We start from the raw sequence: 16,806 nt of genomic DNA, 5'->3' as shown, positions 1-16,806 counted from the left end.
CTAGCATGCAACGTTTCTACTGCAGCTAGGGATTCTGGGATTCAGCCAGGGATTGAGGTTATTCCACAAATCTTCCACCCTTACAGTCAACACGCCCAAATGCAGCCAGTGCTATTGCAACCGCTATCACACAATAATAGAACGCGGTATGCATTTTACTGTATTTTTCGTGCAATCTGCAATTGAAGCAAAGAGAGCAGTAATGCGCCAAATCATGCGATAACGGATATAATAACGTCTGCTACTCCTATACTTCCTCACGTTTTCCCCGAGTCCGCTTCAAAGCATGACTTCTTTACACTTCTCTTACTCTGAAACATGCTTCTCTCCTGGACTTTGTTGAACCAATAGAAGGGTTTAACACACATAGAACCCCCACTTAAAGAAGGCATTTCGGAAAAAGAAAAAAGGGTACAGAAAAGAAATGGCCAGCCACAGGTTTACCTTAAACTTCATGTTCACAAAGTAGTCTGTGGTGATCCTGGCATTTTTCCGAGTGTGTCTCATGCAGCTTGTGCTGGGTGGCTTGATAAATATAACATACGGTTTAAGCTCATGGGTTCGAGCCCCTGTGATTCCCTACGACAAAGCATGAAATAAATAGTTACAGGTGCACTGGCAACTTAAAGAGGTCCAGCTTCTCATTTGAAGATAAGAGGTTGATTTAACTGCTGTTTGTACAACTCCACTTTAGGTGACGGGACACTAATATTATGATCAAAGTAAGACGTGCGGACTACCGGCACCACTACATTTTCATTCATACATATGTAGCCCCCTTTTGGGACTACTATTTCACTGAATGGGTTAACGGTCATGTGATGTAGGGCTATGCAGAAAGGATTGCATGTATTGAATGTTTTGTGACCAGAAATGTCACCCTAGAGAGATAGAAGGTTATATATAGCTCCACCCACTGTACTAGAAACAGAGTCTTCAGAGTTGAGACTGGGGTGACCGTGATTGTTCTCACTATTGGAAATACTCGATAGGACTTCTCGACATAAGTCACCCCAGACTAGGTTTGGATCAGCCCAACCAGAAGGTCCCTAGTGCAATCCAAATCACATTGGTATGGAAGAAGTATGCGGTACATAGTAGCAGGTTACTAATTCAGCTGCGTGAAGTGTACTCCTGATGAGGCTCATCCGATATGGGGCATTACGAACTATGCAAGAGACTGCCCGTTTAGCCCTTACTACGGTAACATGTATCAGTACCTCCCCAGCGTAGGTGTGAGAGCTACCACCAGGGGGATGATATCCAGAGTATTACGTTTTGCCACGAGTTCCCGTCAAGTGAGATGTATGTCAATACCGGTCGAGCCTTGTAGACGGATGTCAAAGCAACATAAAAATGTTTTACATATGTTTCTGGCGCCCATCCTTTTTCTATCTGCATAGCCACACCCAGCTTGCGTGTACCAAGCGCCTTGAACAGGTATGAGAGACCGAGCATGATCACTGTATATAGTCAATCTTATGCAACCTCCATTGGAGCCGGGTAGGGACAGTTACACATACTGTACTTTGACAGCACAGGGTCCAAATTAGTTAAGGAAAAACCAGAGTGTATTGTTCCCCCTTTGTTTTCTCATTATTTGATGTTATTTGATTATCACTGGTCCTCTGATATTAATCTCACCTGCGGCTCCAAATCCACGATGCATATCTTTCCTCCATCTAAAATCGCTGTCACTGCGGCCACGCTGGTACCATACATGTGTCTCCTGTACTCTCCGTACTCCAGGAAGCTGCAACAATGACAATGCTTTGGTGACTTCCCTGCTTTTCTGAGTGCATTGCAAACCTTTACAGCACCATTACAATGGATATATATGGGAGAATAGTAGTTTCTTTTCAAAATAACATTAAATGCAAGTGACCATTATCTTGCCACTTCAATGGCAATGAGTTATGTGTACATCTAGCAATGAACAGGCAACACTGCAGTTCTACACATTCAAAGCAGCAATCCGTCTTTTTCTTTTAAATGTATTTATTCTGAAATAGGTTTGAAGCAGGGGGTCGGAAATTAGCAGTTAAGCTCTGGAAACCCCTTGCTTCCTGAGATACCTATCTCCGTAAGGGGTGCAGCTATGGCTGGGCTTAAATGTCCCGTGTCACGCAGTCCAATAGGAAGCCGTGATGACATCCCTTGCAGCTTCCTATTGGCCCGCGTGACCAGGCCCTTTAAACCTTTGGGGCAGCTATCGGCACCCACTACAGGGGTAAGAATCTCGGGGAGCAGGGGGTACACAGAGCTCAAATTTCCACCTATTAAAGAAACCAACATGTTCTGCTCCTTTAAGCATAGGAGACCCCTAATTGCAGCAATGTTGTCTTTTATCTTTCCAGTTCGTACAAGATAAGAAAGAAATTCATGGTCCTGTTTACCAAGCAGTGCTACTTCATAATAAGTTTAGCAGGAGTGGCTCAGTGAGCTAAGACACTGACTGGCACTGAGTTTGAGGCAGGGGAACCTGGTTCAATTCCTGGTGTCGGGTCCTTGTGACCGTGGGCAGGTCACTTTATCTGTATTACTCCATACGACACCTTTCTCTGCTGAGAGATGATCTGCAAGGGTCCATATTTACCATGTCGTACTAGAGGGTGTCTTAAGGAGTAGCATCACTTGGGAAATAGGGCCCCCAGTGTTTTACAAGGCTACAATATGTAAATTTTGTACTGACGGAACCGATTATCATTTATTTATAAAGCGCCAACATATTCCGCAGCGCGGTACAATGAGATACAGAGTTATGTATATTACAACAACAGTTACATACAAATAAGGGCACACATGCACAAACAGATAAAGTCTCCGGTTCAGACCCGTTCTCCAGGGATGATCCGTGGGCGGTCTGCCGGCTGCCCGCAGGGGGATTTGTGCCCCCCCGGGGGCACGCGTTCACCCGCTACTGCTCGTAAAAAGCTGAGTGAAGCGTACGCTTTAAGTGTGTGCGACGCAGGGGGGGGTGGGGTTACCGTGCGGGAGCCGCGAGGAGGATGAGACTGAACCGGAGATTTCATCTGTACAGAGAGGTAATGAGGGCCCTGCTCGTGAGAGCTTACAATCTAAAGAGAATGAGGGACAATGTTGCAATAAGGTAAAGTGGCTGTTCATTGTCGTATGGAGTGTATCTAGGTTGGAATATGGCGCAGCCTGACAGCCGATTCCATTAAGGTTTGGGGGAGGGGATGTTATGTAGGGTGGAGATTGGTCCAGCCGCCTAGCTGCTCCTAATGGGGTTGGAGTGGGGGAGTTGGATGTTAGGAGAATGCCACATACTGTAGGCTCACTTGAAAAGGGGCGTTTTTAGCCAGTTTTTAAACATCTGAAAGCTAGGGGGGGGGGGGCGGTCAGATACATGTTAGAGAATTCCAGAGAGAGGGAGCAGCACAGGAGAAGTCTTGCATGTGGGAGTGACAGGAGGGGATAAGGTGGGAGGAAAGGCCGATGTCATGGGCAGTACGTAGGGGACGTTTAGGTATGTATTTGGGGATGAGGGCTGAGATGTAAGGTGGGGGGGCAGTGACCTTTGTAAATCATTACTGGGGTTTTAAATGTAATTCTAGAAGCTATGGGAAGCCAGTGTAGGGATATACGTAGTGGAGCAGCAGTTGTGGAACGGGCAGTGAGGTAGATTAGTCTGGCAGCAGCATTTCGGGTGGACTGGAGTTGGGACAGGCGGACAAGGGGAATGCCAACCAAGAGACCACCTGACTGTCTCAGTGTGAGTGTCCGTTTCCCCTTGCCAGTGCCCAACCCTATGGCGGTTTCTATACAAATCTGTTGATAGGTTGTTTTCATGTTTGTTTTTTCTTTCATGTTTTTTATATAAATTTACTGTATTTGTATACTGTGCAGCTTAGGGTTTAGTCACCATTAGGTATTCTCCTTGGTAGTACTTAGCCGTTCAGCTGCACAGCTGTTCTGAGGTGGGGTTGGATCCCCTCAGTTTTTGTGTATTTTTAATAAATTACCTTCCATTAATCCCTGGTGCGCATTTGTGCATTTTTTATTATCTTGTTTTTCAGGGTGCCTTCACCCCTTTCTAAGGGGGGTTCACCTAGATTTGAGAGTTTCTGGGGAGACGCTTTATGTACACGCTGCAAAGGGATCATCCACACCATCACACAGCACGAGCGCTGAATATCCTGTTTTTCTGCCAACCAAGAGAGGTTGCAGTAGTCGAGGCGGGACATGAGTGAGTGGATTAGGATTTTAGTTGCACCATGAGTGAGGAAAGGTTGTATTTTGGCAATATTTGGGCCGGACTTCGTGAGGGACTGAATATGAGATCGGAGTCAAAGATGACCCCTAGAGAGCGGGCTTGAGGTGTTGAGGAGATTGTAGTGTTATTGACCGTGACAGAGTGTGTGGGTGTAGCGGTGGCAGTGGAAGGTGCAATCCAAGGTACAAACAATACCTGTGACTACACACCATACTTTCAAAGATCTCTTTCGACACAAAGAAATATTCCCGACCATTCTCTTCGTAGGTCTTCTTAGGGCGGGTTGTATCTGTTGGGAAAGGGACACTGCTCTTTTGAAATACAGAACATTTAAAAAACGGAAACATCTACACCGTGAGATGAGCAGTCAATTAGCTGCACGCTGACAGCACCCACTGGCAATTTGACAATTTTAGCCCATTGCACTTTTTTCCCCCGGCGCCAATACGCTTCTTGCAAGCCCCTATACATAATGATCATGCAAGTTGTCGCCAATTCAATACATACCCCGCTTCCACAGAGTGGAGGTTAATCCATTAAGGGAATTGAAAAATGCTTGGAATAGATAAAAGGGGTATCCTAAAAACATGGTGGGGGGGGGGGGGGAGAAGCCAGTGATCTAAGGATGTCTAATAGGCTTTACAGTAGCTTAGTGAAACAGACAGAATAGATGTACTAATTGGGTCCTTGTCTATCATCAGTTTTTATATACCCCAATGTGATTTTCAGATTTGAAAGAACTTTTAAAAAAATGGCAATATTTGGACTATTATGGGAATCTATAAATGATGTTGAGGGGAGATTTACTAACCTCCATTATGTGTTTTTTTTTTGTTTTTTTTAAATGCTACAAGTATTTTCTCATAGTACAGAACTGATTTATAAAAAAATAAAATACACATAGAATATTGCTTGAACTGCAGCTTGAAGTTCACCTACGTGGCACTGGACTTTGAAAAGTGCAGGGGTTAAGACCAATTAGCCGCCTTCTCAGTTCATTGACGCCAACTCCAGAAGGACCTACAATGCAAACAAAAAATAAAAGTGACTAGGGTATTTAAATCCTCCCTTGCCTGGAACCTATTGCTCTGCACCATACTAAGGGCCTCATGCAGAGAGCATCGTTATTTCAAAACTCGCCATTTTTTGTTCAATTTCGCGCAGAAAATGGCGAGTTACGAAAAACGCGCCAATTTTTTTTTCCTATGTCTAAAACTCGCCTCGCGGCTGGCGAGAACCTCCATCTCGCCATTTTTAAAACTCTCCGAATGCAGAGAGGTGCGAACGGCATGTAGCGGCTGTTCGCGCCAAAAAATGGCGCGATTCTCGCATTTTTGCCGCGCCAGGAAAAGATGGCAAGATGGCGCTCGCCGCCTATAGTAAAGGGGAAAAAAAGGCGCGAATTTGTTTTTACACGTTGCTGAAGCGCGCATCTCGCCAATTTAAACTCGCCACACGCATCCATGTTAAACATAGCAGAATTCGCACTTTTCTGCATATGGAGAATAAAACTCTCCAAAAAAGCTACTTTTTATGAAATTCGCCAATTTTAAAATTCTATGCTCTCTGCATGAGGCCCTTAGATCCGCAATTACCACGTGGTGCTTTCCCATAAAACAATTCCAACGCTGCAAAACCCTTTAAGTCCCCACTCAAGTAAATGGGCTGTAAGGTGCTTTGTGGCATAGCACTGCTTAGTAAAGAAGGCCCTACAATCTCCCAAGGCACCAGTGGTCCTTTTTGGAAGTTATCCTTTACGGGAAACCTATTAACTGCTCTCTGCCATGAATTACTTGACCAACATCTTCCTCAAAATCCTTTACAGCATTAATATTTTGTTCCTTTTCATGGTTTTAATAGTAGAAATGCTTTAAACAAGTATTCCGTATAAGAAAGGTGCTTGCAGTTCTCTCTCACATGGTACAATATCTGTCGCTTCCCTTTAAAAGTAACCTTGTGTGAGCGCGGTTGTGTGTTTAATCAAGCATTTTTTGGATAGGGCGATATGTTACATGGTCAGCAGAGATGGCAATGGTGCTGAAATCTAGTCTCTCTCTTGACGTGTCAGAGTCTGGAGCGCAGAGATTCTCCTTCCTATCACTGCAGAAACCTACAGTACAACTGGAGAAACACATGGCTTGCATAGAAGAACCTGAACATACCAACAAGAACAATGAGTCTATGGCGGTCAGAGGGGCGCCTTTGATATCTCACCACCTCCTCGTAGGGGGTGGCCAGGGTGTGGCAACAGTTACTGGGACAGCAGGAGTAACAAGACAGCTGGCTGCTGTGGGACTTCCTACGGCACAGGCGCATGCTCCTCCGAAAACCAGCTGCAAAGGGGAAATATCGTTTTGGTATAGAGATGGACGCCATAACTTATTTGTGGGCTCCGCTCATTTTGTCATCTCTTATTATTTAGCGCAGACACTCTACGCAGCGCTGTACATAGAAATCCTGTTGTTCCCCCCCGCAGAGCTTACTATCTACTTTTGGTGCCTGAGGCACAGGGAGGTGGGAACATGCTCATGGTCACAAGGAGAGAACACTGGGATTCAAACCAGGTTCACCCACTTCAAAGGCAGCAACATTACCACTTAAATGTTAAATAAAGCAATTTAAAAAGGAAAGTGCATTTGTAAATGTAGAGACAAATCAAAAAACCTCCGACGTAGGACAATCCCACATGGACTAATGGGCTTAATCAGCAAATAATGTCTGTAAGCTTCCCAGCATAATACTTACAGTAGATTGGGGCACAGTCTCCTTTGTGTTGTCATTTACCTGTTGCACGTATTCCCATTGTTTGTAACGTACATCATTTACCTCTTACTGTAATGTTGTAAAGCGCTGTATACAGGATTGGCGCTATATAAATAGAATGATACATACAAGGATAGTGCCTATTGGGCATTACCCCACGGAAACTCCAATTGACTTGATTAGCAGTGTTTTTAATTTATTAAATGAGCCCCTAAGAGTCCATCACTTCTCAAGTCCTAGTGACCTTGGAAAAAAACAAACAAAAACAACAACAACAACAACAACATTAATTCGTGAACTTTACTGTTCATATTTAATCGGGTGTTTAATTCTCCCAGCGGAGCCAAGCTTCATAACAAGTGTTTTTGTAGTAGAGGAATATCAGTATCACACGTACCAATAATGTGCCCCTGTCCGTCTCTGCTAAATTCTTCCTCTTCTTGTCAGGGAAAATCAGGCAATAAGAAAATAAACAAAAAAAGGGAGAGGATGATGAATACAATGTGTCTAAGAAGGTCTTGACATTCATAAAGTGGTCAGTTTGAGGACACAGACACGACACAAACAGTATTTGTGTAGCAGGACTATTCATATTAGAAATACAGCTCAACCCCTTTTATAACGCTATGCTTGGGGTCCAAAGAATCACATCGCGTTATAAGCGGATCGCATTAGAAATATTGTAGAATTGTATGCATTGTACAATAAAGTATTTAAGATACAAATAATCGTGTTGTAAAGTATTCATAAATATGAAAATTGGGAGCCACGCTTACATCGTGTTATAAGCAGATTTGCGTTATAACGGGGTTGAGCTGTACCACCATACAAAGCTATTGTATTAGTAAAGCAAAAGTACTGAACTATGTGGCAGTGTTATTGCAGTGATATCGATATGTTGGGCTGCTCTTTTCTCCAGCAGCAAAATGTATTTTTTATTGGTAAGTTTTACGACATTAACTGAAATAAACCATACAAAAAACAGTATAATGGTATTGGGGCTGTGACAGAAATAATAATGGGGTGGAAATCAAAAGGGGTGGGCGCATTCATTTGTAATAGAATTGACATGTAAATATCACTGTAACAGGTACATCTTAAAAATATGACATTTACTGGTAGGGCCAACTCATCCAGGGCAATTCGTCTCTAAACAAGGTTTACAAATAGGTCTTTGATTTGTCCCCCGGGGTGTTGACACCCCATATGCCCTCACAAGAGGATTGTGTGCTGGTTGAGGCCTGGGATAGCTGTGTGCGCGATCCATGGTTGCCATACTGGCTGAAATTTGGCATATGAGTAAGAGTCATTAACTAGACATGTCAATTTCTCCAGGTATAAAACAAGTGACTATTTGGTGCTCCCCAATGCACAACACAAAACAAACACGTGCTTCAACGTGATGCTCACATTCCTTCGGGGGGGGGGGGGGGGAGCATAACACGAAACACGTGTTAGGGAAATTACATCAGTTTGGCTTCCGTGAGCGGGTCTAGTTGCAATGTTCAGCAGCGTTGGTGGTTGCGGTAGCGGCCGGTCACCACATAGAAGCACGGTTGTATAGGGAATTGGGGATCCTTGGGGCTTACATCTGTAACTTTTCCTCTTGGAGAGAAGGAGCGCAAGATAGCTCAATATAATATGTGAATAAAAAGAAAAAGGCAAATATAGTGCAGAGTGTAATTAATTATAATGGTACCATAATAATGGTAATAGCATGAAAAAAAGGAAAGCCACAATAGTGCCTACTATTTGACCAAACATGTATTGAATACAGAATATAAGAGCAGTTCAACTCACATTTTCAAAGAAAATAACAGGCATTGGAGAGAACAACTGGATGAGGTAGGACCCCATATTCAATACATGTTTGGTCAAATAGTAGGCACTATTGTGGCTTTCCTTTTTTTCATGCTATTACCATTTGAGGGATATCCTGAGAATTTTCTACTCAACCATCAAAGGGCTCCAGTCAGAGAGAGAAGGATCTCTGATATGCTTATATATACTAGAAGTTTTGTGAGTGCAACTACCTAAGGCTATACGATTGACTATTATAATTAATTACACTCTGCACTATATTTGCCTTTTTCTTTTTATTCACATATTATATTGAGCTATCTTGCGCTCCTCCTCTCCAAGAAGAAAAGTTACCTATCATCTGGGGACCTGGAACAGTCCCTTTTGAGGAAGTTGAGCTGCATATCACCATTTGTATACATTTTGTATTTACCTATTCACTGGCTGGTGAAGGTTACCAATTGTTTTTAGGTGTTTCACATTTGTGTTATAATAGATTTTTCACTAACACAGTTTTCCTATTCACGTTTTTGGAAGCGCCGGGTCCACTTCCCTTTCCCATTGGCTTACATCTGTGCCTGTTTGCCGTGTTATTTCATTCTCTGCACCCTATTCGACATGAGTCTGTATTTTGTGACTATACATATTGACACACGGTTGTATTGTTTCCAACCACCTTGTTGTTTTGCACATCAGACTTCATTAGATCCCCTTGACATTATGAGATCTATGTTCATACCCTATACACACCATGCATAATTGCTTCTCTATCTGGCTACCTGTGTATTGTGATTCGGTCACCCACGTGACACCACGATGTCTGGTAGTTACATTTGAGTAGCTCACTTATACATATTGCTCCTATTACTGCATATACTATGTTACATGAGCATTAAGTGTTCCTTGCTGCCACCCTCAACCCGCTCCCCTAATAGGGGTTATTGTTTCATATATTTTAGTCACATATGTTATATTGATTTTCACTCGTGTTTCGCTGTCATTATTTGATATTATTAAAATTTAATTTTTTATATATATTTTTTTTTGGATTTTAGCAGTGGACGCCTGTGCAATTTCCTTTGGCTATTAGGTGTTAATTTGAGTGGGAGTATATGGGCCCCTTGTTTGGACCATATACACTTTTCCGCTTCTGGGGACACATCAGTTCTTTTATTGGATATTGTATCCTTATGTACATATTTATACTCTTTATGGGACACTAGTTCCTTTGGAGGATACTATATCTTTATGTACATTGTTATTTTTCTTACCTGGAGTGCAATGTGAAAAAGGGACTGCTGTGACCTTGTCACTTTCTCTGTACCTCCGATACTTACTGTATATTCTCCCCATGCACCAGGTTTTCCATATATTTTGGGTTTGAGCGGTATCTCGCCACTATCTACTACACATTGCTCTTGGGGCCATCTGAGAGAATTTCAGTCTGGTTGTGTCCCATATCTTTAAAGAATGTGATACGGTCGGAAGTGATTCTTTAAAATGTCTTCTATGTTGTGGCAGTGGCCAGACTAGTTTGTCGAGAGACATTGGACTGGTCAAAGAAGACTCCAGTTCTACCAACCTTCTCAAACTAGGGTCCGAGTGCCAAGTGACTCATTGGGATAATTGGGCTGTTCTATAGTATGGGGAGTACCAAGCCTCCTGATATTGTCAGGGTAGTCAACATTCTCCTGTTAATCCTAGGTGTCCTTTTATTCCATATAAATGTAGATATTTTTCTCTGGAGGTCCTCGAGATCCTTTATTTTAATGGGGATTGGGAGAGTTTGAAACAAATACAGCAATCGTGGGAGGAGGTACATTTTTATGAACTGAATTCGTCCAATCCAGGCTCTTCTCAAGCTTTTTAATTCGTTTGGGATAGTTTACTTGATACAATGTATTATAGTTTGCAGCTATATGTACCCCGTGGTATTTGATAGGCTGTGGTTGCCATTTGAAATCAAAGTTTATGGCTAGCAATTTCACCGCCTCTTTCTTTAAATGTATATTCAGGGCTTGTGATTTATTGTTGTTAATTTTAAACTCTGATATTCTTTGAAAATGTGACAGAACCCTAAACAGGTTTGGCAGCAAGGTCATAGCCTTAGAGAGAGAGAGAATGACTTGGCCTGCAAAGAGTGCTAACTTGTATGAGTGATCACCTTCTTGTATTCCTGTAATATAAGTATTATTCCTGATGCTCGTGGCCTTCCATTTTTATTTTGATGCACTTTACGTAGATATAGAAAAAGACACTTGTCTTTTAAAATGGAAATATTAACGCCTATTTGTACTGCATAGTTACACGGCAATAAGTACTATACTATACCCATGTAAATAAAACCTTATCAAAGTGTGTGCAGGAGAGGATTCACATTACCTCCTTTTAGCTCCTCTGACGAGATTGAAAATTAAAGAAAGGAGAAGGAATTAGGAAAACCTTGGCGCTTTCTCTACGACATTTATGTAACTTGTTGAGTCTATAGCAGGGGTGGGCAACTCCAGTCCTCAAGGGCCACCAACAGGTCAGGTTTTAAGGATATCCCTGCTTCAGCACAGGTGGCTCAATCAGTGGGCTCAGTCTTTCACTATGCTGAATCAGGGCCTCCAAAAGCCACTGTGAGCCACCTGTGCTGAAGCAGGGATAGCCTTAAAGCTGCAGTTCAAGCAATATCCTACGTGTGTTTTTTTTGTTTTATTTTTAATAAATCAGATCTGTACTATGAGAAAATACTTGTAGCATTTAAAAAAAAAAACATATATAAAGTCACATTCCCCTCTGAAACAGCATCACCTTTTTGAGCCCTGCTCTCTCTAGCAGTAAACCAATTGAATCTAATGCCTGCCTGGTCACATGATCTTCCTCTCAGAACTTTGGCCGTCAGTGCAGCAGAAGAGGACCCAAGATGCATTTAGTGAACTCCCGAGCCAAATTTTATTTTTCAATTACAGGAGAATTTATTTTTTTTACGACAGTTTGAACTGCAGCTTTAAAACCTGACCTGTTGGTGACCCTTGAGGACTGAAGTTGGTCACTCCCGGTCTATAGAATTGTAAAAGTCTCAGAGCTCTGCTTCCTAACGACAGAATTTCTTAACCACTGCCCTGCTAGAGAAGTATTGTTAATCCTGGTCGCGCTGTTGCATGTGAGCCACAGTATATACCTTTCCTAGACCAGATTATCAATTGATGTCTTTGTTAGTGGGGATCTGGAATTCAGGAAACAATTTCTAGGGAAACCAATAGTTCTAGAGCTGAGAAGAGTTTGCAATGTCCAAATGTCTAAATGTCTAAAAAAAAAAACACCCCAAACGGGGCCCTGCGTGACCATGTTATAAAGAGGAAGGTGTTACAGAGTAATGCTAAAAGGCAATGTAAAAATAAACATGGTTCCAACAAAATGGACATCCCATGGAATTTCCATGTGTGGCCCTGAATTGTCACATGGTGATGGGTAAAGCTCCCCATTGCATAAAGATATGTACACCAGCCATATCCATACATGTATCCACAGGGAACCAGGTAAAGGTACAATAAGAATTAACAATAGTTATATTAAAAATATATAGAATATGTATTTGAAACTTGTATAGTGCTACAGTATGGGGCGCTGCGCATTGAATTGTTAAGGCACAAGTTCCTGCCTTCAATGGAAAATTGGGATATACCGTATTGGTCCGAATATAGTACGGCCTCGCACATAATACGACCCTAAAGTTTTGAAGGTGTTCTACATGAAAAATAAAAGGTGTAAGGGTGCGCATATAATACGGGTACGGTTTTAGGATTTCTGGCCAGTACGGTAATCACCACTGAGCCACTTTCACACAAGAAAGAGCTTATCAGGGAATATTGGAAAGGTCAATTATGGAGATTCCTTATACTTTTATACCCTCCTACTGTCTCTGTACGTTCCTCCTACATACCAATTAGATTGTAAGGTCCTCGGAGCAGGGACTCCTCTTCCTAAATGTTACGTTTGTCTGAAGCACTTATTCCCATGACCTGTTATTTATATTATTTGTTATTTATTTTATATTATATTATCTGTTATTTATATGATTACCACGTGTATTACTATTGTGAAGCGCTATGTACATTAATGGTGCTATACAAAAAAAGACATACAATACTTTTAATAACTTGAATTAGGTCAATCATTTTGATACAATTGCTAATCATTGTCTAGTATCAGTGGCATAAAGGTAACAAATCTCACATGGTTACGTTAAAAAAATAAAATGTACCTGACTCAAATGTTTCTTCGTCTTCAACACATGTCCAAGTGGTACAGAGAGATAAAAAAAAACAGTAACAGATAAACAGTCAATTTCAAATGCCTGGTCAGTATTAAAGGAGGAAAAACTGTATGAACAGGTCCACTGATTCTGTATCTTTTGTCCCAGGCTTGACTGTACACAATGGTTAATGCATTAGGCTAAAGCCCTAGAGCAGTGATTCCCAACAGTGGGTTTGGGAACTCCTAGGGGTTGGCAAAAAAAAAATGTCATGGCGGATTCCAAGAACTTAAATGGGTCCCTGAGCCTATGTGGGGACTGCACACTTAGTAAGGCCCCAAACTACACATTAGCAAGGATGGTATTGCTGTCAATTGCAGCAGAAGCTAAACGTTACTCCCCAAAATACTAGGAATCGACAGCAGCAAGCCATTGTGGGACGACCGCTATACCACCCGTACTGTCTGCACACACAGAGGGGCAGTTTGGGGCCTTATTAAGCATGTGTTCCCCCTACAGCTCAGGACACACTACTACCTGAGATTAGGTAAACGGGTTTGCTGTCAGATGAGTAAGCAATCCGATGGATTAACTAGGGGTTCGCAGGACAAATAGTATCAAGCAGGGGGTGCAAAATATATATATTTTTTTAAGTTGGGAACCAGTGCTCAAGAGAATCCATGTGGATAGGAAGCCAACAGTGAAAGACACTATTTGTCTATGTATAATTTTGTTCCCCCTTTTTCCAGCCCATAAAAACGTAAACTGTTACCAAAAAAAAGTGAGATACTCTATAAACTCATTTGCATCTTACTACCCAGAATCCTTTTCTTCAGCTGAACTTTGTGTGACAATGGGGTAAATAAACCAGCTTTATGAGACTTGCAAACACATACATAGGTATTGTATCTTTGTTATAACAGGGTATTCAGTGATTACAAGTTACTTTGCTGTTAAACTACTTCATTGAGGAAAGCCGTTTCAGTAACTACTACTGTATGGGGGCAGGAAGTAGAAGTGTAGGAGATGCTGGAGCGACTCCAGAATTTCAACATGGCTGCGTCGCCCCTTCTATTTCTACTTTTAGCTATTCAAACTGGCAAAGTGGGCAATTGACTTGTAATAGTTTTCCACGCCTGCTACTTTCAAAAGTCCGTCAGCAAGCAGAACACACAACACAGGTTTCCCGGGTATGCCTTGTGTACAGTGAGCCAGTCTGAAAACAGCTGCTGGACCCTTTCTAAGGCTCTTAACAAACCTCCCCCCCCCACCCCCCTCCCATGATAAAGAAGCTCCCCTTTGCACAATATAGTTCCAGTAACCTTAGCTACAGTCAATGAGCCTTACAGTACATGCCCTGATTTATGACTAATACACTTACCAGCTTCCACACATTTTTCATCAATCTGCATATCCTCCTCTGCAAATAACAAACAAAATCAATATTTCTTTAATTAAACAAAACAGCCGATCACTGAATTGAAACAATGAGAGCTAAACACAGGGAAATATTCCTGTATTTACAAGAACATGTGTGGAGCAAGGACTGAAAATGTGTTGCAACCTTTATATTTAACAAAGATTTAACACAAGCACACACACAGTGGTGAGAATTTTTTTGTGAACCATGACAATGTGACGTTGCGTAGCATCATGACGTCACGTAGCGGCATGTTGTCATGGCAACGCAGCGTCATTTGCAGAATACCAGAGAAGCTGCCGCATCACGTCACCTCCCGGAGATTGACGAGCTAAACCCGTAGCCCGGAGGTAAGTGTCCGAAACCCTGACTCTCCGGGTCAAACCCGGAGAGGTGGCAACCTTGCTCTCACATCAGTTTTGAGGAATTTGGTCCCAATCCTGCTTACATATAGTGACATTTGAGCGCTTCCTTGCATTGACAGCTCGCTTCAGGTCCTGCTACAACAGTTCGATAGGGTTTAGGTCCAAACTTCGACTAGGCCATTCTAAAATGCAGAATTTCTTCATCTGCAGCCATTCTTTTGAGGATCTGCTTGTATGCTTACTGCATGACCCACTTTCACTTCAGCTCGCGGATGGATGATATTTTCCTCTAGAATCTTCTGATATAATGCAGAATTCATGATTGTGCCAATGATGGCAAGCCGTCCAGAAGCTGAGGCAGCAAAGCAGCCCCAAACCATCACACTCCCACCACCATGCTTCATGGTTGGGATGAGGTTCTTCTGTTCGAATGCAGTTTTGTTTTTCGCCAAACATAACATTTCTCATTGAGGCCACAAAGTTCTACTTTTGACTCATCTATCCGGAGAACATTATTACAGAAGTCTTGTGGATCATCTATGTGTTCTTTGGCGAACTTCAGACGGGCAGCAATGTTCTTTTTAGAGAGCAGTGGTTTCCTCCTGGTTAGCCTTCCATGAGGGATGGGGTTCTTTGTGACTTCCTGGATGATTTGCCGGTTTGTTCTTGGAGACATTTTGGTAGGAAAACCACTTCTGGGAGTGATTGGTCTTCAACTTTTTCCATTTGTCTGACAGTAGATTGGTGGAGCCCCAAACTCTTAGAAATGGTTTTGTAACCCTTTCTAGACTGACTGGCAACAATAGCTGCTTTTCTGAGGTCCTCCGAGATTTATTTTGATCGTGGCATGACGTGTTTCCACACACCTGAATGGTGAAAACCAAACTCACAACATTTCTGATCTTTAAATAGGGTGGGACCTCCCAAACTCCCCTGAAGATCTACCGAATTATTTAAGTATCCCCATTAATTTAGCTGATAAAACCAGGGTTTCACTTACTTGTTCACATACCCTGACTCTTAATTACTCATTATCTAATTCATACATCATTTGGTTTCCAAAGACATGGAATTGGTTAATATGACCCCTATTGGATATTTGAGAAAAAAAAGACTGGCTTTGATTCAAGAAGGTTATCATAGAAAAACTATGGGATTTCTGTATATTTTTGGGGTTCACAAACTTGTTCTTGCCACTGTACATACAATATATACAAATGTTTATCCTTCTTACTGTAAGTTTCATTTCCTGGATAGTATCAATGACTTTGTGCACAAATGGGTTAAGTCTCACCCTCCAGCTGAGATAGGAAAGAGAGGGGGAGGGGAGGAGGGGGAATGACCTTTTCGGACACCTTTTTTTTCGTCTTAATTTTTGGTGTGCTGGACTCCTTTTTGCTCATGACAAACCTTGACCGGACCATTAGTCTTGGCACCCATTTTTGTTATTCTCCTTTACCTTAGACCCCTTTTAGTGGCATCCCAAGTGGCTTGACCTGATTTCCCCCTCTCCTAGGATCATCCGTTCCCACATCCCTTTCACATGAATCGGGTTCCCTCTCAAACAACCTGTACTGATCCTCTTCTAAATCCTCAGATTATATCATTGGTCTATCCAGACTAGTACAGCATCTGGGTGGTTTGTGTCCTTTGGCTCTGGACTGAGACAACGCAGTTTTTATGCCCTGCGTCACTGCATCCACGTAAAGAAATTCTCCATGGGTTCTGCAGATTCTCTGGCAGCTTCTGCAAGGCAGCCCTCGCAGAGCTTTTTACCTTCAAGTGCTTGTTTGACGCACGCAGCCCAGAATTTAGTCTTTTTACTATCCTTTCTCCTTACTGCAGGCTCCTGGAAAGGAGGGGTGTGACCATGTATAGGAACTCCTACAGGTAATAAGTTTTTCTGTCATCTCAGCTGGAGGGTGGGACTTAACCCATTGGTGACTGCTGCCTTGGGACGATCAGGAAATCAACACACACA

At 42.3% G+C, this 16,806-nt stretch overlaps 1 protein-coding gene across 8 annotated transcripts in view; it reads right to left on the bottom strand.

The window, feature by feature from the left end:
- The window catches only part of MPP4 (MAGUK p55 scaffold protein 4), a 37,612-nt gene that overhangs the window by 6,033 nt on the left and 14,773 nt on the right, over positions 1 to 16,806 (bottom strand). For 3 of the 8 annotated variants that reach the window (XM_075608622.1, XM_075608621.1, XM_075608623.1), the window contains 9 exons: positions 14,422 to 14,460; positions 13,050 to 13,070; positions 11,183 to 11,197; positions 7,398 to 7,439; positions 6,400 to 6,570; positions 5,177 to 5,257; positions 4,447 to 4,543; positions 1,645 to 1,753; positions 445 to 579 (listed from right to left, as the gene is read on the bottom strand). In XM_075608622.1, coding sequence (XP_075464737.1) covers positions 445 to 579; positions 1,645 to 1,753; positions 4,447 to 4,543; positions 5,177 to 5,257; positions 6,400 to 6,570; positions 7,398 to 7,439; positions 11,183 to 11,197; positions 13,050 to 13,070; positions 14,422 to 14,460 — 710 coding nt within the window. Of the gene's footprint in view, positions 1 to 444; positions 580 to 1,644; positions 1,754 to 4,432; positions 4,544 to 5,176; positions 5,258 to 6,399; positions 6,571 to 7,397; positions 7,440 to 11,182; positions 11,198 to 13,049; positions 13,071 to 14,421; positions 14,461 to 16,806 lie in introns of those variants that run through there. The other 5 variants (XR_012802659.1, XM_075608625.1, XM_075608624.1 and 2 more) reach the window with 5 other exon arrangements.

Source organism: Ascaphus truei, chromosome 7 (assembly GCF_040206685.1).
Source record: "Ascaphus truei isolate aAscTru1 chromosome 7, aAscTru1.hap1, whole genome shotgun sequence".
Taxonomy (NCBI): domain Eukaryota; kingdom Metazoa; phylum Chordata; class Amphibia; order Anura; family Ascaphidae; genus Ascaphus; species Ascaphus truei.
This window is presented reverse-complemented; position numbering and strand designations above follow the sequence as displayed.